This window comes from Ipomoea triloba, chromosome 9 (assembly GCF_003576645.1).
Source record: "Ipomoea triloba cultivar NCNSP0323 chromosome 9, ASM357664v1".
NCBI lineage: Eukaryota > Viridiplantae > Streptophyta > Magnoliopsida > Solanales > Convolvulaceae > Ipomoea > Ipomoea triloba.
This window is the reverse complement of record NC_044924.1, coordinates 9,328,740-9,352,114: the sequence shown is the minus strand read 5'-3', so window position 1 is coordinate 9,352,114 and position 23,375 is coordinate 9,328,740. Positions and strand designations below refer to the sequence as shown.

At 34.6% G+C, this 23,375-nt stretch overlaps 2 protein-coding genes and 1 pseudogene across 2 annotated transcripts; all 3 read left to right on the top strand.

The window, feature by feature from the left end:
* The window catches only part of LOC116029526, a 58,358-nt pseudogene extending 46,309 nt beyond the window's left edge, over positions 1 to 12,049 (top strand).
* A 7,941-nt stretch (positions 12,050 to 19,990) lies between these two features.
* On the top strand, positions 19,991 to 20,640 carry LOC116030162 (60S ribosomal protein L27a-3-like). The gene has a single exon (XM_031272328.1). The coding sequence runs from the start codon at positions 20,068 to 20,070 to the stop codon at positions 20,512 to 20,514; it is 447 nt and encodes a 148-aa protein (XP_031128188.1). The 5' UTR covers positions 19,991 to 20,067; the 3' UTR covers positions 20,515 to 20,640.
* An 881-nt stretch (positions 20,641 to 21,521) lies between these two features.
* On the top strand, positions 21,522 to 23,375 carry LOC116029525 (UDP-glycosyltransferase 73C6-like). The gene is made up of 2 exons (XM_031271577.1): positions 21,522 to 22,406; positions 22,746 to 23,375. The coding sequence occupies exons 1-2, from the start codon at positions 21,522 to 21,524 to the stop codon at positions 23,373 to 23,375; spliced, it is 1,515 nt and encodes a 504-aa protein (XP_031127437.1).

Here is a 23,375-nt window from a genome sequence, read left to right as displayed (position 1 = left end):
TCTAATAGTTAATATATGTATTTGTGATTATATTGACCCAAAATTAGATTTTTTACATTTTTCTCTTTCTAAATTTTTTTTAATTTGCAATTTATTTATACTTTGATAGGGTCACACTTATTTACAAGCACAATGTCACGAAAATCAAAAAATGGCCCTGCCGGGCTAGCTCATCCATTTCAAAATATTGGTCTGGGTGGTCAGTTTCACTTGATACCTACCATTCTGGGGTGGTTTTAATCTAATGTTTTTGTTTTTCAAATTTGGGTGGTCCAACTGTTTGGCTATTGTTGTCGATCTGAATCTCTGCTAAAACATGATCATACATATAAAACCTAGATTTTGACATAAAATGAAAAAAAGGTGTATATTATGTTTTATTTCCCAGCACTTTTTAGGGTACTTCGCTGTCGTCTGTGTATAAAAGAGCCTAGTGTTGCAGGAAAAACAAGAAGAAATCGAAACATTCTTGGTGGTCCTGTTTCTTCAAATGTTCGTCTGATCCATGTTTTGATACCATGAAATGGGATTAATTTATTTAGAGGGAAAATGAACCCTAAATTATATGTTTATAACGTTTTTTTATTTTTCTTAATTATTCATGCATCCACCTTAATACCTTATCTGATCTCCTCAATTATTTTGAAAGTGATAAATTTTCTCGCTTTTCGTTAAATAGGCGCTTAGACAGTTAAAAATACGGACAAAATAGATATTCTAAGTCATTTCTTTTCTTCAACAAATTATTGTTTATATGTGAGAATTATAAAAACTTCAAAAAAGAGGAAACATCATTTGTAAATATTATAATTATAATTTTAAACTAATAGTAGTAATAAAATTAAGACTAAACACAAATTTAGCACACCATTTGTAAATATTATAGTTTTACTTTTAAACTAATGCTAGTAACAAAATTAAGACTTAAACACAAATTTAGCAATAATGAATTATTTGTGTTTAAAATTATAATTATAACATTTTAAAATGGTGTGTTCTTTTTCACATTTATTTTAATTCTCACATATAAACAAGAGAAAAAGAGTCAAATAAGCCCCTAAATTTTGATCTCAAAAGTCAGTTAGACCCTTAAACTTTTAAAAAGTACAATTACACCGTACCCTTTAACATGTTATATTGAGACAATGAAGTCTAAAAATAGATAAATGACATGCTATTATAAGTCATTAGGGTTCTGACATCAATTCTATCATCTCCGACAGCCAATGACGATTCACGATTGAATCGTCGTCGATTGCCGTCTACCAGAGAAGGCGAACCTCTGATGGTCGCCTTCTCATCTCAAAGAAGGCGACTAGTGGTCGCCTTCTCTAGTAGACGGGGACCGGCGAGAAATGTCGTTGATTTATTGCTGGAGATTATAAAATTGATGTCAGAATCCTAAAGACTTGTAATAGCAAGCTATTAACCGATTTTTGGACTTCATTGTCTCAATATAATATGTTTAAAGGTGTAATTGCACTTTTTAAAAGTTTAGGGGCCTAATTAACTTTTCAGATAAAGTTTAGAGGCTTATTTGACATTTTTCCCTGTAAAGTCTAATTTGTTGAAAAAAAAAAAGTAACTTGAAATACCTATTTTGCCATTATTTTCAACAATTCAAACGCTCATTTAACAAAGACGAGGAAGAATCATCACTGTTAAAATAATTGAGGAGAATAATGTAGATGCATAAATAATTTAGGAGAAAAATTGCTATGCATGTAATTCAATAGACAAAAGTGTCATTTTTCCTTATTTAATGTTTTACAAGTTTTGGGTATGTTTTAGTGCTAGACTGCTTTCCATTCATGTTGTAGTTCAATCATTATTGGTCCACAAAGCTGTGTGGACCATACTATCAAATAATGTACATTCAATATAAAAATAATATACATTCAGTATAAAAATAATGTACATTATATTCAGGGGATGTACATTATTTGTGTACTGAATGTACATTATTTTTATAATATAAAAATAATGTACATTCAGTACAAAAATAATGTACATTTAGTACATTAAACATGTACATTTTATTATGGTCCACACAGCTGTATGGACCATGGTCCACACAATAATTTGCCGTTGTAGTTCACTTGGGCCATTAAGGTTCATGGGCCTGATTTAAGCAATTAAGTGTTATAATTATTGTATTGGGCCTATTTTGAGACATTAAGGATTTAAGGATTTAATTGTTATTTTGGTCATTATGGATTATAACTATTGTTTAAGGTTATTATGCTTTTTTAATCTATCAATAGTTTTAAGCGCCTTAATAATAATATTAAGTCTTTAATTTTATGACAAAAGCAATATAGTTGGTATATTGTCTATAATGGAAGCGCCTTAATAATAATATTAAGGCTTTAATTTTATGACAAAAGCAATATAGTTGGTATATTGTCTATAATGGTAATTTGGTTATTACCATTTATTTTAGTCTCCCTAAAAGACATTATAGTCTTGGTTAATTATTATGTGGTGATATGAGATTGGAGGCATCACCTTATTTACAGTTTTGCCTTCATTATAGTTAATGTTTCAAAAGATTACCCTTTGTTAATGGGCCTTCATTATAGTTAATGTTTCAAAAGATTACCCTTTGTTAATGGGGAGAATGTTTTTATTATTGTTGTTAGTAATATTACTAACACAAATAGTCAATATCACCTCCCATTAAGGCTCGAACCCACCTCCTCCCATGTGGGGGTGCAATCGGGTGCTACTAGATCAAAAGGTCTTTGACTGCTCATATTTGGTTAAGTACTTAAGTATGAATAATGAATATTTTGTGTATTTTCATGCTCTTTAGATTTTTTTTTTTTGGTGAAGATTTTCATGCTCTTTAGATAGTTTTATGCATTCAATCACATTAAGTGCATAATATTAAGTTTAATTATGCATTTTGGGTTTGTGAGTTTTTTTTTTTAATATAATTTACAAATGATAACATATACTTTTTTTTTTTTTGGATTGATATTGCTAGATTTTGTAAACTCAGCGTATTTCTCATGAATTTGATTTTATGCAGTAAAATATTTTGTCATGGCTTACATTTTGAAACCTTTCAAAATATTTATCCATTATTTCATTATTCAAAATGTTAGGTCCTTTTGGTTTGAGCTTATATTAGTGTTTGAATATTAAATTTTATATTTTGACTGCTCATATTAAAATTGTTTTAAGTTATGCAATTTGTTTGGAATATATGAGTTTAATTTTATGCATATTTGTCCTATAATAATATTCAGTTTTAAATTATGCAATTTTATTATGCCTTTAGCAATACATAGTTTAGGATGGAATTATATTAGTTCCTTATTAAGTTTGACTTATGCATAAACTTTAGTTGCGGTAATGCTTGAATTTAAGCACGTTTAATTCGTTAATTTAGTTCACCATTTTAATCTTTATCTATAGGTGAACTATACCGTTTTTGGATTATACCCTACAATTTTTAGGTTTATATCATCTACAGTTATATATTTAATGTACATGAACTGGGGAGACGTACTAGTTTTATGGTGACTTAAGAATATCTTGTGCAACTATTTCCCTTTTGAGTTGATACTCTATCTAAGAAATTAGTTTTTAATAAGGTTTTGTTTACCAACTTACATGGGGAGTATACATATGTATATAGGGTCATGATCAAGTGTGGATGACCCTTAACGTGCGAACAGTGCGAACACACCACTATGTATACAAATATACACCACTCAATGTTAGAAAATGCACAATACAAATATGCATCATTAGGTACGCATCACCAAAAAACACACCACTAGGTATGCAAATATACACCACACAGTGTTAGCAATTACACCACTAGGGGCAGGGGAATTATGGTGCATTATTTTGGGTGTGTTGTGTGTTTTTGGTGTTTTTGTGTATTTTCGTTGTGTGTTTTCTAACATTGAGTGGTGTGTCCGCACTGTTCGCACGTTAAGGGTTGTTCACACTTGAACAAATATATATATATATATATATATATATATATATATATTTGAAATTTTCCATCATGATTTGGTATACTTTGTCAAAATTTTAAGTATTCCTTACCAATGTGATTTGATTTTGGTTCATTAAAAAATAGCATCTTTAATTTATCGAAGTCTCTTAAGTTTTCAATCTTGGTTAATTAAGGAATAACTACAACATATTCAACTAGCTAAGATTATTAAGCTTCAATCACATAAATGTTAGGCAAGGACTTGAAAATTGTCTAGTGATCTTATAATTTTAATTTGTTCGAGAGTAGACACAACATCCTTAATCAGTTAAAATTATATATTAATTTGTTTATCTTGATCACGTAAAGTTTTGGACATATCATTTGTACGTGATTAGTTGTATGTAATATAATAAAATTTAGCCCATATGCAATTTCGTTATATTTGTATGATTAATCAGGATGATATACTGAAGTATGATCATAATTTAGTCCACATGCAATTATGCATCGGAATGTAGTTTAGTAGTTTCACTACTACAGAAATGATATATTACGTCATTTAATAGACCATTTTTTAAATAACCGTCGTCTAATATATTTTGTTATACTACGTCACTTAATAGACAACAGTTTTTTAAATAAACTTAATTTGGTCAAACTTTTTCCTTGCAATTTTACTAACAAAGTATTGGGTCTTCTAATATTCTCTTGACAGTAAGCTAAGCAGTATTAAAATGGTGTGCTTAGACATTTTGTCAAAATGCGGTTCGATCCTTGGTTTTGGGTATAAAGCAACCTTAAATTTCCATGTCAGTTGTCCCACCTAATAGAGGTGCCTATAATTCAGCGATGGGATTAGTCACTGTGTTTGACGGTGGAAACCTTGAGTTACAAAAAAAAAATAAAAAAATGGTGTGATTAGTTGGGAGATGAAACCATTGGAAGGCCGAGGATAAGAAATTTCTTGGTTGGTGCAAGGTGCCCATTTAAGGTGTATCCAGTTTTCAAAAAAAAGAGGTGTATCCATTGCGAGTCAATAACCAGTATCCTTGATGGGAAAATAAGCAATTGAATTTATTATTTACAACCTAACAAAAAAGTAATAAGAAGAAAATTATTGTGTGGACCATGGTCCACATGATTATGTGGACTATGAATGTAATATACATTATTATTTTTTTTTATGTAACTCCCTTCCATTTACATATAAAAAAATATGTACTTTTTATTTATGATTCACACGAATGTGTGGACAATGATCCATTGAATAATATTGTTGTGCAATATCACCTGTATTAGAACTTTATGTATTCCGTTATATTAGTTCTATATATCTTATATTCTACTTATTCTGCTATATTTTGTGACTCTATTCAAAATATTCAGTTCTCTATGATATCAGTTAACTTCACAATAATTAATATTGCCATTGTCACAGCCATAAGCACTGCCACGCTGCTGCATGTCCTCTATTCGCAATTAATGCAGTTGCCCACCTCCACTGCACGGTCCCTCAGCTCCTACAATGCATAGGCAAAAACTTGTGTGAGACCGTCTCACGGATCTCAATCCGTAAGACGGGTCGGGTCGCTTATTATATGGGTCAACATATGTTTCACACCCTCTCCTTTTTTTACCACATCGTTTCTCTCTCTCTAATTTTTTTCCAGAGGGTTGATTTTCCCTATCATTGAATCCGCTCACGCTGCTCGATCTTTGCCTCCTCGCATCTCCCGCTCACCTTCTCCGTCTCCCCCCATCTCCTCCGCTCAAGCTCTCCACCTCCTCTCATCTCTTCCACCTCCATTTCTGCTGCAACCTTAACTCCGGTGAACATAAAAAACAAGAGTTTTCGGCAAATGTTGTGTGGTAATTTCTCACATGCAGTTGTGCCAATTGTTTGGAGGGTGGAGAAGAAGGAGCCGATGATTGGGTAAGCTCTGGGATCATGGTTGAGTTTAAAGGGAAGGGATATATTCTTGAGAGTTTTTCTGAAGTTGATGATGAAGATGGCAAGTAATGCAAATGGTAGGAAGGTGGTGATGAAGATGATTAATGGTGAGATCAGGGCCGGTCCTGAGCACGGGCGGGCTGGGCGACCGCCCAGGGCCCCATGCTAGAAGGGGCCCATCCATATATATGTATATGTATACATATATATTATAGTGTTAAAATTATATTAGAAAACAACCTAATGTGATAGCTCAAGTGGTAAGTGAGCTTTCTTTGTGAGCAAGAATTTTGGGAGAATGTGGGTTCGATTCCCACAAATGACAATTTCTGTTAGGCTGGCTCCCACAAAATTGTGGGGACTATTGAAAAATATTCAGGTGTTTTCTTTTTTTTTTTCTTCTTTTTTTTTTTCTTTAATTCTAATAGAATCACAAAGAGGAGATATAAATAAATTTTTCAAAAAAACAGAATAATCTAATGAAAATTTGAAGCAATCTAAAGAAAATAAATGTGTTTCATGTTATTTGAGATTATTATTTTTTAGTATTATTATATTTTAATTTTAAATTTTTTATATAGGGCCCATTTTTTTTAATTTCGCCCAGGGCCTCCAAAATGTTTGGACCGGCCCTGGGTGAGATTATTGAGATCTTTGCCATTTTTCTTAGCTATTGAGTGCAGTGCAATGTATGATTACTCGGAATTATATTTATAGCCTTGTGTTTGTTTCATTTTTTGAGTCAAAACCTTATTCTTAACACATTATTGCAAGTTTGGAGGGAAGGGATTCTTGAGAGTTTTTATGAAAGTTGTTGATGAAGATGACAAGTTTGGAAGGAATGGATTTTTGAGAGTTTTTCTTAAGTTGATGATGAGGATGACAAGTAATGGAAATGGTAGGAAGGTGGTGAAGAGGATTAATGGTGAGATAATTATTGAGATCTTTGCCATTTTTTATTAGCTATTGAGTGCAGTGCAATGTATGATTACTCGAATTGATATTTATATCCTTGTGTTTTGTTTCACTCTTTGAGTCAAAAACTTTATACTTAACACATCATTGCAAGAAATGTTTAATATATTTAATAGTTAAGAATTAAATATAATACTTTATAGCATATATGTAATACTTCAAAACACAAATATAATAAGCAATACTTTAAACATTAAATATAATACTTTATAGCATAAATGTAATATTTCATAACACAAATATATAATCAATACTTTAAGCCTCATATATAATACTTTATAGTATAAATGTAATACTTCATACCACAAATCTAATATATAGTCTATAGATTAGATATATTTAATACTTTAAGCATTAAACATAATACTTTATAGCATAAATGTAATACTTCATAGCACAAATATATATTCAATACTTTAAACATTAAATATAATACTTTATACATAAATTTAATACTTAATAGCACAAATTTAATTAATGCACAATTTACATGTAGATATATTTAAGCCTTAAAGTATTAAACATATCTACCTTTAAACGGTGTATTAGATTTGTGCTATGAAGTATTATATTTAGGCGATAAAGTATTGCATTTAAGGTTTAAAGTATTAAAGATATCTACCTATAAACTATTTATTATATTTATGCTTTTAAGTATTACATTTAGGTTATAAAGTATTTTATTTACAACTTAAAATATTAATATATCTACCGTAATTAAATTGTGTATTAGATTTGTGCAATGAAGTATTATATTTAGGCTATAAAGTATTGTGTTTAAGACTTAAAGTATTAAATGTATCTACCTTAAACTATGTATTAGATTTGTGCTATGAAGTATTATATTTAGACTATAAAGTATTGTGTTTAAGACTTAAAGTATTAAATATATCTACATTAAACTGTGTATTAGATTTGTGCTATTAAGTATTATATTTAGGCAATAAAGTATTGTGTTTAAGGCTTAAAGTATTAAATATATCTACATATACACTGTTTATTAGATTTGTGCAATTAAGTATTACATTTAGGCTATAAAGTATTGTGTTTAAGACGTAAAGTATTAAATATATCTATATTAAACTGTATATTCTATTTGTGCTATTAAGTATTATATTTAGGCTATAAAGTATTGTTTTTAAGGCTTAAAGTATTAAATATATCTACCTATAATCTGTTTATTAGATTTGTGCTATGAAGTATTACATTTAGGCTATAAAGTATTGTGTTTAAGACGTAAAGTATTTAATATATCTACTTTAAATTGTGTATTATATTTGTCCTATAAAGTATTACATTTAGGCTATAAAGTATTGTATTTAAGGCGTAAAGTATTAAATATATCTACATATAAACTATGTATTAGATTTGTACTATGAAGTATTACATTTAAGTTATAAAGTATTGTATTTAAGGCTTAAGTATTGATTATACATTTAGAGCAATAGCTTGTTCAGAAACCACATCCTTGTTGATTCTTCTCCCTAATACACAAATGATCGTCCAATCTTTATATGACAAGTTACGGTTCCTGCGAGCTTATCTTCATTGGACCTTGCAACAGTAGTAGAGGTTATTTAGTCTGTTGAGCTCCGCATCAAAGATCTGTAAATAACACATAGTGATAATGCTTCTTCATCATCAACACCACCACCTTCTTTACAGCTAAGGGGTGGTGACTCATCTTCCCTCTTCCTCCTAGTATAATTTAGATGAGGATGAGATATAAGAGTGAAAGATTATGGTGTTAAGAAAATAAAAGATGATGAGATAGGAGTGGAAGAAGGTTGGAGGGAGTAGAGGCAGAAGATGTGGTCGGAGGATGAGATCGGTGAGGTTGGAGGTTGATAGATCTGGAAGAAGAAAGTGCATGTAACAGAAATAGAGCGAGAAGCCGGGAGTATCCTGAGATTATATTGTGGATGACATGTGGTTGACCCATATAACAAAAGGTCCAACCCGTCTCACAAATCTAAGATCCGTGAGACGGTCTCACACAAGTATGACCCCAATGCATAATAATTGTTGGGCCATTTAATGAGAGATAAATGTTGTGCCCACCTCCACTGTACTGCACCTTCGCAGGAAACATAAATGTTGTGCGATGATCATGAATGGTCACTGCCCTGGCTAAACTAGCTCATCCATTTCAAAATATTGGCCTGGGTGTCAGATTGAGAGAGATTTGGTTTGCAATGCACATAATCTGAGAACAAGGATGATGGCGATGACGGCGAACCAATCCCGTCAGCAGTAGGGCCGGTCCAAACATTTTGGAGGCCCTGGGCGAAATTAAAAAAAATGGATCCTATATAAAAAATTTAAAATTAAAATATAATAATACTAAAAAATAATAATCTCAAATAACATGAAATACATTTATTTTCCTTAGATTGTTTCAAATTTTCATTAGATTATTCTGTTTTTTTGAAAAATTTATTTATATCTCCTCTTTGTGACTCTATTAGAATTAAAGAAAAAAAAAAGAAGAAAAAAAGAAGAAGAAAACACCTGAATATTTTTAAATAGTTCCCCACAATTTTGTGGGAGCCAGCCTAACAGAAATTGTCATTTGTGGGAATCGAACCCACATTCTCCCAAAATTCTTCTTCACAAAAAAAGCTCATTTACCACTTGAGCTATCATATTAGGTTGTTTTCTAATATAATTTTAACACTATAATATATATGTCTACATATACACATATATGGATGGGCCCCTTCTAGCATGGGGCCCTGGGCGGTCGCCCAGCCCGCCCGTGCTCAGGACCGACCCTGTAAACCGGTTCAAAGAGTTGTCCATAACTGACTCAGCAGCTTCATTTTATAGTGTTCCCCATGATGCTTCCGGGCCATATGATCCCCCTTATAGATTTTGCCAGGATGCTAGCTCGGTGCGACGGCGTCATCGTCACCGTCCTCACCACCCCCGTCAACGCCAAACGCTTCCGCCCAGCGCTCGACCGCGAACGCCAATGCGGTTTCGAGATCCGAGAGCACGAGCTCCGGTTTCCCTGTGTGGAAGCCGGGCTGCCGGAAGGATGCGAGAATGGAGATTTGATCCCCAAAGGTCAAAACCACCTGCATAGCAAAGCAAGTGGAAGAAGCGGTGAAGCAAAGCAAGCCGCCGCCGAGCTGCATAGTCTCCGCCGACTTGTGTCTGACGTGGATGGCGGAGGCGGTGGCGGTGGCGGCGGGGCTCAACATCCCCAGGCTCATGTTCAACGTATCATGCTGCTTCTCCGAAGTCTGTGGAACGAGAATCACGGAGTCCATGATTCTCGGGAAGGTGGGTTCAGAATCGGAGCAGTTCACGGTCCCCGAGGTGCCGCATAACATACAAGTGTGCAAAGCTCAGGTCAAATTATGCACGACTGATCTAACTCTTTCGGATGATGATCCTAGCAAACAATTGGGTGAAAAGCTCATGCAGGGCTCAAAATCCGCTTATGGTGTAATTGTGAATAGCTTTGAAGAAATGGAGCCTGATTATGTAAAAGAGTATCGGAAGATGCATCATGGGAGAGTGTGGTGTGTTGGACCCGTTTCATTATGCGACCAAATCTACCAAGATCAGTTACTTAGAGGCAATAACAACAATTATACTGACCAACAAGAGTGTTTGAAGTGGCTCGACTTGCAAGTTGCAGGTATATATTTATTTCTTGTATTCTGACCCATTATATACTTTTTGGACAACCCTAGTGAAGTTGGTCGAGTTGTGAACTTAGTAACCACAAGGTTTATAACCTCGAATTTCCCTTGGAGTGACATTTTGGCCTTCTTGGTTTGAGCTAGTCAGTTATAACCAACTTAAACTGGTTTACCTTGTTCTTGGTGTGCTAAGGTCACATGACCTATTCACATTTTTTGTTTGAATCGATCAGTTATGGACAACTCTTTGAACCGGTTTACAGGGCCAGTCCTGAACACGGGCGGGCTGGGCGACCGCCCAGGGCCCATGCTAGAAGGGGCCCATCCATATATGTATATGTATACATATATATTATAGTGTTAAAATTATATTAGAAAACAACCTAATGTGATAGCTCAAGTGGTAAGTGAATTTTCTTTGTGAGGAAGAATTTTGGGAGAATGTGGGTTCGATTCTCACAAATGACAATTTCTGTTAGGCTGGCTCTCACAAAATTGTGGGGAACTATTTAAAAATATTCCGGTGTTTTCTTCTTTTTTTTTTCTTTAATTCTAATAGAATCACAAAGAGGAGATATAAATAAATTTTTCAAAAAAACAGAATAATCTAATGAAAATTTGAAACAATCTAAAGAAAATAAATGTATTTCATGTTATTTGAGATTATTATTTTTTAGTATTATTATATTTTAATTTTAAATTTTTTATATAGGGCCCATTTTTTTTAATTTCGGCCAGGGCCTCCAAAATGTTTGGACTGGCCCTGCGGGTCTACTAAGGTCAGCATCCTATTGATGACTAGATAGTGATTGTGAGTTTCTTTAGTCACTCAATATGCTTTGTGTAAATCATGATGTTCATCATATATTGATTTTACAACAGGCGCCGGGATCAGTGGTCTATGTTAGCTTTGGAAGCATGGCGTCGCTGTCACCACGGCAGATGGTAGAACTGGCTTTGGGTTTGGAGTCAAACAAAAGGCCATTTCTTTGGGCGTTGGGTAAAAAAGGTAAAAATGTTGATGCGTTTGAGGATTGGAATGTGAGCAGCGGGTTTGAGCAAAGGAATAGAGGGAGGGGGCTTTTGGTCCGAGTGTGGGCTCCTCAGGTGCTCATCCTCTCCCACATTTCTGTTGGAGGATTTTTGACTCATTGCGGGTGGAATTCAACTCTAGAAGCTATTTCTGCCAAAGTGCCAATGGTCACGTGGCCACTAATTGCTGAACAATTTTTGAACGAAAAGTTGGTGGTGGAGGTGCTAGGAATTGGAGTGAGCCTAGGGTTGAAGATATCTGTTGATTGGGATGGTGAAGACAAAAATGATGTGGTTATGGTGAAGAGTGAAGAGATAAAGGAAGCCATAGATAAAATAATGGATGAAGGGGGGATAGAGATAAGGAAGAAAGTAAGAGAGTTGGGAGAAATGGCGAAGAAGGCAGTCCAAAAAGGGGGTTCTTCTCAACTAAACTTGATTTCTTTAGTCCAAAATATTTCATCATTTGCACAACCTTGAGAATCATATCTCATATATCCATTCACCGGCAAGCTTTTTAGTACACTAGTACTTGTTATGCTCGTTGAGTTTTGCTAATAATTAAAATCTGTTGTAAAATTATCCTATTTTCTAGGATCATGGATAGTGGTCTGTTTTACCCATGTTGTATCTGTACTCTTGCAGTGATGGAATGAGAATGAGTTTCCTAGGGTTTTTGATCTTCTTCTCTTATCTTCTCTCTATGATTGGTGGTATAAGTTAGAACGTATAATTATGTTTGTTCACATGATAATTATGTTTGTTCACATGTGAAGATTTTATAACATGTTATCAGCACGAGTGTTATACCATCCGTTAACGATTTTAATCGTGATCTTCCTTACACAGGCATTTTTTTTTTGCGAACGGAGAAATATATGATTTGTTGTTTGAACAGGATGAGGTCGTTGGCGCCGTAATGATTTTGCCAATGGTGGTGCAAATTCGCTTGGACTAATCGCTCTTATGGAGGCCACGAGGAGGCTTCTTTGACGTCGATCCTAATTGTCTCCGCCATCTCTCATCGTGTGTGTAGAAATTCGCTCAAATGCAGTCATGTGCGGTCGTGTGGCCAAGTCTTCATCGTCCAATCAACTGCATCCAACGGCTCCATATTGTTCTTTATATTTGTTAAGTTTAAGGTGCCCTTCTTAAGTTAGGGTATTTTGGTAATTTTATGATGTGTGTTTACGCGCATGATAGACAATCAAAGTTTATTATAATTAAATTATACACCACCAATCACATGAAATTGCACAATTAGGGTCTAGAAATGTAGAACTGTAAAACTAACAATGCAATTTTCACCCAATATTTAAAGCACAACAGATTGTCAAATTATGCACCATTATTTAAATAAAAATGCACCATAAGTGTTCAGAAATGAACAACTGTCAAACTCATTTTAAGATTTAGCTATCATTATGTAAAATTACAACAGTACTACAATAAATGCACAACTATGTACACTCAAATGCCCTAGAGTCTGAATAATAATGCACAATTTCACTCAATATTTAAAGCACAACAGATAGTCGAATTATGCACCATTATTTAAATAAAAAAGCACCATAAGTGTTCAGAAATGCACCATTAACAAATTCATTTTAAGATTTAGCTCACATTGTGTAAAAGTACAAGAACACTGCAATAATGCATAACTATATACACACAAATGCACAATTATCTAAATAATAATGCACCACAAAATTATATTGTCTACTTTCCTACCCGTATTTAAAGCACAACAAGTTATCATATAATACACCACTATGTGCATAAATATGCACAACAAGTGTTCATATATGCACAACACATAGACTAATTTTAAAAATGCACCACACTCAATTATCATCAATGCACCAATTACACAAATAAACACACAACAATGTGATTCGCCTTATTTCGGTGCCCTATGACAAGTTTACCCTTGCAATTCGCATGGTAGGAGAACGTGCATGCACGAAAATATTAGAGAAATCTTGATCAATGTGATTCAATGGATCTATCTAATCTAATGGGTTGTAATTAGCCGCACGGCCTCATGAGCCAGATGAGCCGCACATGAGCAAGGCTATATATATATATATATATATATATATATATATATATATATATATATATATATATATATATATATATATATATATATATATATATATATATATATATATAGTGGTTCCTATGTGATTGATTGGCTCAGGTGCGATTGTGCAGTTAAATCTGAGTCATTAATTTTGCTTAAATCAACATCTAAAATTAATAGTGATTAAAAGCTTTGATTTCATATTTATGCACATAGTGGTGTATTATATGATAACTTGTTGTGCTTTAAATACGGGTAGGAAAGTAGACAAATAATTTTGTGGTGCATTATTATTTAGATAATTGTGCATTTGTGTGTATATAGTTATGCATTATTGCAGTGTTCTTGTACTTTTACACAATGTGAGCTAAATCTTAAAATGAATTTGTTAATGGTGCATTTCTGAACACTTATGGTGCTTTTTTATTTAAATAATGGTGCATAATTCGACTATCTGTTGTGCTTTAAATATTGAGTGAAATTGTGCATTATTATCAGACTCTAGGCATTTGAGTGTACATAGTGTGCACATATTTATGCACATAGTGGTGTATTATATGATAACTTGTTGTGCTTTAAATACGGGTAGGAAAGTAGACATATAATTTTGTGGTGCATTATTATTTAGATAATTGTGCATTTGTGTGTATATAGTTATGCATTATTGCAGTGTTCTTGTACTTTTACACAATGTGAGCTAAATCTTAAAATGAATTTGTTAATGGTGCATTTCTGAACACTTATGGTGCTTTTTTATTTAAATAATGGTGCATAATTCGACTATCTGTTGTGCTTTAAATATTGAGTGAAATTGTGCATTATTATCAGACTCTAGGCATTTGAGTGTACATAGTGTGCANCATATAATACACCACTATGTGCATAAATATGCACAACAAGTGTTCATATATGCACAACACATAGACTAATTTTAAAAATGCACCACACTCAATTATCATCAATGCACCAATTACACAAATAAACACACAACAATGTGATTCGCCTTATTTCGGTGCCCTATGACAAGTTTACCCTTGCAATTCGCATGGTAGGAGAACGTGCATGCACGAAAATATTAGAGAAATCTTGATCAATGTGATTCAATGGATCTATCTAATCTAATGGGTTGTAATTAGCCGCACGGCCTCATGAGCCAGATGAGCCGCACATGAGCAAGGCATATATATATATATATATATATATATATATATATATATATATATATATATATATATATATATATATATATATATATATATATATATATATATATATATTGGTTCCTATGTGATTGATTGGCTCAGGTGCGATTGTGCAGTTAAATCTGAGTCATTAATTTTGCTTAAATCAACATCTAAAATTAATAGTGATTAAAAGCTTTGATTTTGCCTGTCACAGACTTTTTAAATTAGCAAATGCAAATATGTTTTCTTTGTTGATCACTTCACTATTGTTTAAATGTCACAGCAACGTAAAAGAAATAGAGGAGGTAAAGGTAAAATATTTACAGGTAATTATTCACAAGCTAGCATGTCACAATCGCCATTGTTGCATGCATTAATTGATGAACAGGAAGAAGTAAGTACACGTGCAATGGAAACACCACGTAATGAAGTCCATAGATGGTTGGAGGACACTGATTCTGAGCATAGTCCCTCAGGTTCAAGGCCCACAAAGCATACTACCGAAGGGGCTAGCGAGCATACTTCTTATGCAACTTCCAGATGTATTTTTTCGGGGAGGGTATGGTTATGTCCATTGGTAATAGTCCGTTGGAAGTACAATGGACATATATAACCATATTTTTGTTATAAATAATTTTGATATTAATATATTTTCAATTTAAAAATTTGTGTGTACATTAATTTGTTAATGACATATAATTTATTAACAACAGGTAGAAATAAAATTATGGTAATATAAAAATAATAAAAACATCACATATGATTTAGAATTTTCCTACCAACGGTTTGGAAGGAAATTCACAACATTCAGTACTCGATATTTCCCTCCAATTGTTCGTCGAAATTTTCGTCCAACTGTAGGAAGGTAAACCACAAAATATAATATGGGAAATTTTCGTCCAACGTTGGTCGGAATTTCCGACCAACACACGTAATTGGACGGAAATTCCCATGTTTTAAGAATGGTGGGATACCCTTCAGAATTTCCATCCAATTTTTGTTAGTTGGATGCTATTTCTGACCAAAAATGAGAGTACGAAATTTCTGACGAAGGATTTTCTAGATAGATCTTCCATTTGGTTGGTATGTTGGTCAGAAACCTCTTTTCCAACTGAGATATTTTGTTTTCAGTCAACATTCATTGGACGGAAACAACAAGATTTCCAGTCGTGAGTACCGGATTTGTTTTCAGTCAACATTCATTGGACGAAAACAACAAGATTTCCAGTCGTGAGTACCGGACTTCAAGATGTTTTTCAATGTAAGCTAATTGTTGTATAAAAGATTTTGAAGGATATGTTCGATCTTCAGATCAAAACAATACTTGGTATTTTCAAGTCTTTCATTTCAAAATCCATTTTTAGGTATGGATTAATATCATCAAGCTCTTTATATATTTCAATGATGTACATACCATCAACATATATTGAGGTAATAAATATATAGATAACTCCATTAGCAACTCTTTAATGAGCGCGCGTGCACACATACACACACATATAGTCATACATACATATTCTCGCTTTAGAAGGAAACTACTAAGCCAATTACTTACTACTAAGTCAAGTAAAGCCTTTGTAATTCAACAAAATACATGTTGAGATTTTCATTTCTTTTCTCATTCTAAGAATTCTAAATCGATCAAGGATTTTCACAAATAAACATTAGCGTCTAATGACGCATAATTATGCAATCATGACGTTCATTCATCAGCTGCATATCTAAATTTATTATTCTGCCAATGATATTATGTAGCGAAACTTAATGACATCTATCGTGGGAGAGTGTATTTGATCAAAATCAATCAAGGGTCTCTGCGTGAACCTGTGGGTTACAAAACTCGCTTTAGATCACACCACCTCATTATTCTCATTTCTCTTTCATACAAACACCCATTTGTACGTAACCTATAGGGTAAACACTTAGGTGGCGCTTGGTTCAAGTTATATAAGATAACTAAGGTTATATTTGTCTGGGAATATAAGATTCACATGTTTGATTCAAGTTATGTAAGATTCTTAGGAAATGTAACATAACCTCACGATAGAGGCTTTAGCTATTGGAAGGGAATGTGAGATGCACCCCAATTTCTTAGGTAATCTCACATTCCCTTATCTTATTACTAATATTGAGCTTTTGGCATTTTAATTAATTTATCTTATTTCCGTTGTCTTATTTACCTACTTCAATTTTAAACCAAACACAGGAATCTAACATTCCCAGTTATCTAACATTCCCAGCAATCTAACATTCCCTAAGGTAATCTAACATTCTGTGAACCAAACAGCCGCTTAATGGTGTACGTGCTATAAAGAGAATACATTTATTTTAGCAAGTTGAGCTATGCCTTAATTGCTCCTTTACATATTAAGCTATGAAGGCGTTTCTAGCGCTTAATTCTGGATCTAGATTATAATATAATGAGAGCAATAATATAACGCCGGCTGGTTTCTCAGTCCAAATTTAGACAGAGAAGTCGGGCGAAGAAGCCAACAACTTCCTTTCTTTTTTTTCTTTAAAAAAAATTAGTTTTATTATTTTTTATTATTAGTTTATTTTTATTTTTGAATGAAATGTCATGTAGGATGCCATGGAATCAAAATTAACTAGTTACATGTTGGTAACATATTAAATATATTAATTGCACAATTTTGATCAATTTAAGGCGTTTAACTGAAATATTTTTTAGTTTGACGTTTAATTGTATTTTGACATATAGTTGGGGGCTTATTTGATCTTATCAAAAAAAAAAAATTAGAATACCTAATCCTATTTCTATAAAATAAATTAGAATACCTTATCAATGGAGTTATTTCACAATTTTTTAGGAGTTGTTGTAAGTGTAATTAGGAAAGAGAAAATGGAATGGGAGAAAAAAATAAATAAAACAAATATAATTTCAAAAATAATAAATAAATAAAATCAGTGTGACCAATCATTAAATTTCTTTTTTCTTGGAAACCTAAATAAGAGCCTCCTTATCGATCAATAAGAGCAACATTATCAGTGGTGAATTGGACACAAATTTTTAGATGACATTAGGAAGGAGAAGATGCCAACAAAAAAAGGAAGCAAAATAATAAAAGGGAAAAACAAAGCTTTCTGACACAAAATCAGAAAAAGCAAAAAAAAAAAATTAAAAAAAAAATAGAAGGAGTTCACGCCCCAGCTGGGGCATGCAATGCACGCGCCAATTGAGGCGCATGCTGTCCACCACACGCAGCTATCAATGCTGCTTTTATTTTCTTTTACTAAATTGTGGACCCCACAAATATGCAAGCTCTTGCAGGAAGTAAAAAACAGAAAAAAACACACTCCACATCTGTCATAAAATTATGCATCAGTTCATAGCTCTGAAATAACCCCAAAAAAACTAGAGATGTGGATGCTCTAAGTTATTTCGCGGTATTTGAGGAGTTTTTGTAAGTGTGAATAGGAAAGAGAAAATAGGAGGAGAAGAAAAAAAAATAAAAAACAAATATGATTTTAAAATAAAAAAATTAAAAAATATATATATTGTCAGGCGCGCTGGTTGCAACCACGCACGCGTGGCTGCAACTAGCTTTGGAGTCCGCAATGGGAATTACTGTTCCAATCTTTCGTTCCTTGCAGATGATACAAAGCATTCTCTCACCTCCCTTATCTCACTTCCATGTCAGCTATTACTTTCCATGAACCCCAAAATAACTTTTGATGGGGATGCTCTAAAGTCTAACTCCATTCTTGAAGAAACACCCCAATTCTCTCTCTCTTATCTTCTCTCCCCTGCATGTGACTTTCATCCCCTAAAAAACTGTGCAATAACCACTAAGATACTAAAATAAGATTAAAGTGTTGGCTTGAAATTCGATGGAATATAAATTTGGGGCAACATTGTATTGACTATATTAATGCTGCACCATTATTTTCATTGGAATGAGTAAATGAAAAGGAGGTTGCTTCAACGGCAAATGGTTATGACTGCAATGCTGAATTCTTAATTGTTTTTTTTTTTAACCAATTAAATTTATAATCACGTCATTCACGTGTAAGTTAGATTATTCAAAAAAAAAAAAAAATTATAATCACGTCATTCACGTGTAAGTTAGATTATTCCATCTCCATATGAATACAATGCTAAACAGTAAACAATATATATGTACATTCTTTACTTCACTTTATTTTTTGGGATGGACAAACATTTGTGTTTTTTTTTTCTATTTTATTTTATTTTATTTATCAAAAATCACTGTCAGACAAATCAAATTTATCAATAAAAAAATTATAGATAAATTATTGAAATTCATAAGTACTTAAATTTTCATTGAATTTCTGTCACTCTGAAATTCATAAGCATTTAAGTTGTAAATTAATGTACTTAATTTTTCAATGAGTTTCTATTTTTTTTTTTTGAAAGGAGATAATCATTAACATTAAGAGATTAAATATTCAATACAATTTGGAACGGTAGAAAACCAACTAGCATGATCAAGATGAGAACTTGTAGCTCTAACCAATGCATGAGCGAGCTTATTCACTGATAGATTAATAAACTGAATAGACACTAATTCAAAGTGTCGTTTTAGAGACCGGCAATACTAAAAAACGCAACCTACATAAGAAAAGTCTGGCAACCTGCTATTCAAAAACTTGCAGATCATTTGGCAGTTCGATTGCAACACAATATTACTAAATATTTTATTGCAAAAAAATAGTTTTATTTTTTTTAGTTTATTTTTATTTTTAATGAAATGTCATGTAGTATGACATGCAATCAAAATTAACTAGTTACATGTTGGTAACCTGTTAAATATATTAATTGCATAATTTTGATCAATTTAAGGGTTTAATAGAAAGTTTTTTTTTTTTTTTTTTTAGTTTGAGGTTTAATTGCATTTTGACATATTATTTGTGAGTTAATTCCAACAATGGTCCCTCGACTATGTTGATTTTTCAAAATTGGTCATCGTCTTTTAATTTGGACGAAAAAAACACTTGACTATTGAATTTGTTCCGACGAGGGTCCTTCCGTTTTTGTGGTGTTAGACAGCCGTTAAGTTGAGGGGTACAAATGTAATTTCCTTAGCTCTGCGTCTTCTTCCCTTCCTGTTCAACAAATCAGAACACCCAAACCCACCCTTCCTGTTCAACAAATCAGAACACCCAAACCCAGAATCAAAATTCATAGATGGGGCCGCCGTTCCCTTCCCTTTCTCCCCCCGTCTGCTTGAAGCTCCGGAGATCCAGAAATGACAACCCGCTTTAAGAAGAACCGGAAGAAGCGCGGTCATGTGAGCGCTGGGCACGGCCGTATCGGCAAGCACAGGAAGCACCCAGGAGGCCGCGGAAACGCCGGAGGCATGCACCACCACCGCATCCTCTTCGACAAATACCATCCGGGCTACTTCGGGAAGGTGGGTATGCGCTATTTCCACAAGCTGAGAAACAAGTTCTTCTGCCCCACCGTCAACATCGACAAGATCTGGTCTTTGCTCCCGCCGGAAGTTCAAGAAAAGGCGGCCAAGAACAAGGACACCGCCCCTGTGATCGACGTCACCCAGTTCGGGTACTTTAAGGTTTTGGGTAAGGGTGTCTTGCCGCCGTCGCAGCCCGTGGTGGTTAAGGCCAAGCTCATCTCCAAGATTGCTGAGAAGAAGATCAAGGAGGCCGGTGATGCCGTTGTTCTCACGGCTTAGGTTTATTTCTGTTTTGTTTACTGTTTCCCTGATTTATTAATAGTGACTGGATTTTGGGATATTTGAGTTTTATTATATAAATTGTTCTGAGATATTACTGCTATTATTATTGTTTCCCTGTTCTCACCGTCGCACGCCAGATGTCACGCCACCGCCGGAGCACTCCAGACCTCACGTCGCACGCTCGTCTACCAGTCACGTCGCCGCCGCCGTCACACGTCTCCACCGGCGGCCTATTTCAATGTTTCATAAAATTCATACATTTTGGTTGTGATTTGTGATTTGTGAAACATTGAAATCGGCTTGGTTGCAATGTTTCATAAAATTCATACATTTTGGTTGTTGATTTGTGATTTGTGAAACATTGAAATCGACTTGGTTGTTGATTTGTGATTTGCGAAATTTGAATAAATTTACTGTTGGGAAAGCTGTTGGGTTTGGTCATTTAACCCTGGGAAAGATGAAGGGGAAGAAGAAGACCTTGAAAAGACTAATTTACCCCCACATTTAACACCTCACTAACTGGACATAAACGGAAGGACCCTCATCGGAACAAATTCAATAGTCTAGTGTTTTTTTCGTCCAAATTAAAAGACGAGGACCAATTTTGGAAAATCAACATAATCGGGGGACCATTGTTGTAATTAACTCTATTATTTGTGTCAAATTTACACGAGCTAAATTAAATTTTCGGAGAAAATGGTGCACGTGATGATTGAAATCGTCCATTAATTATAATAAAATTACCAATTTAGTACCGATTTAACAGATGTCTAACAGCAAAACAAACAAATAACAAAACTGATATAGATTTTTAAAGTTGAGGTTGAGAAAAAGAAAAATAATCAAGGACCAAATAGATAATTTCACTGTAGTCCAGGACTATGTCGATAATTAACTCGTAAAAACACACGTTCAATCTCCTATATATATTGTTGTGCAATGTCGCTTGGAATTACTTCATTACAGTAAGTTAAAGTAAGATAATATATATTGGATCGGCGGCCATGGCGATAACGGCGAACCAATCCCGTCAGCAGGTGCATTTTATGGTGTTGCCCATGATGCTTCCGGGGCATATGATCCCCCTTATAGATTTCGCCAGGATGGTAGCTCGGTGCGACGGCGTCATCGTCACCGTCCTAACCACCCCCGTCAATGCCAAACGCTTCCGGCCAGCGCTCGACCGCGAACGGCAATGCGGTTTCGAGATCCGAGAGCACGAGCTCCGATTTCCCTGTGCGGAAGCCGGGTTGCCGGAAGGATGCGAGAATGGGGACTTGATCCCCAAAGGTCAAAACCACCTGGCTGCCAATTTCATGGTCGCCGTCGGAATGTTGCGGCCGCAGGTGGAAGAAGCGGTGAAGCAAAGCAAGCCGCCGCCGAGCTGCATAGTCTCCGACGTGTGTCTGACGTGGATGGCGGATGCGGCGGCGGCGGCTGCGGGGCTCAACATCCCCAGGCTCATGTTCAACGCATCATGCTGCTTCTCCGACGTCTGTGCAACGAGAATTTCGGAGTCCAAGATTGTCGGGAAGGTGGGTTCGGAATCGGAGCAGTTCACGGTCCCGGAGGTGCCGCATAACATACAATTGTGCAAAGCTCAGGTCAAATTATGCACGACTGATCCAAATCTTTTGGATGATGATCCTAGGAAAAAATTGGGTGAAAAGCTCATGCAGGGCTCAAAATCCGCTTATGGTGTAATTGTGAATAGCTTTGCAGAAATGGAGCCTGATTATGTAAAAGAGTATCGGAAGATGTATCATGGGAGAGTGTGGTGTGTTGGACCCGTTTCATTATGCAACCAAAACTACCAAGATCGGTCACTAAGAGGCTATAACAACAATTATAGTGACCAACAAGAGTGTTTGAAGTGGCTCGACTTGCAGGTATGTATTTATTTCTTGTATTCTGGGCTACCCAGTCAAGTTGTGAACTTAGTAACCACAAGTTTATAAGTTTGAATGTCTTTTGGAGTGGCATTTTAGTCTTCTTAATTTGAATTGGTAAGCTATGAGCAACTTAAACTGGTTTATCTGTCCTATCCGCTAAGGTCACACGACCTATTTGTGATTTTTGTTTGAATTGATTACGACAACTCTTTGAACCGGTCTGCTAAAGTCAAACATCCTATTGACGACTAGATAGTGATTACGAGTTTTAGTATGTAGTCACTCAATATGGTTTGTCCAAATCATGATGTTGATCATATATTGATCTTACAACAGGCGCCGGGATCAGTGGTATATGTTAGCTTTGGAAGCATGGCGTCGCTGTCACCACGGCAGATGGCAGAACTGGCTCTGGGTTTGGAGTCAAACAAAAGGCCATTTCTTTGGGTGTTGGGTAAAAAAGGCAAGAGCTTTGATGCGTTTGAGGATTGGAATGTGAGCAACGGGTTTGAGCAAAGGAACACAGGGAAAGGGCTTTTGGTCCGAGAGTGGGCTCCTCAAGTGCTCATCCTCTCTCACTCTTCCATTGGAGGATTCTTAACTCATTGCGGGTGGAATTCAACTCTAGAAGCCATTTCTGCTAAAGTGCCAATGGTCACATGGCCACTAATAGCTGAACAATTTTTGAACGAAAAGTTGGTGGTGGAGGTGTTGGGAATTGGAGTGAGCCTAGGGTTGAAGATGTCTGTTGATTGGGATGGTCAAGACAAAAATGATGTGGTTATAGTGAAGAATGAAGAGATAAAGGAAGCCATAGATAAAATAATGGATGAAGGGGGGATAGATATAAGGACGAAAGTAAGAGAGTTGGGAGAAATGGCGAAGAAGGCAGTCCAAAACGGGGGTTCTTCTCAACTAAACTTGATTTCTTTAGTTGAAAATATTTTATCATTTGAACAACCATGA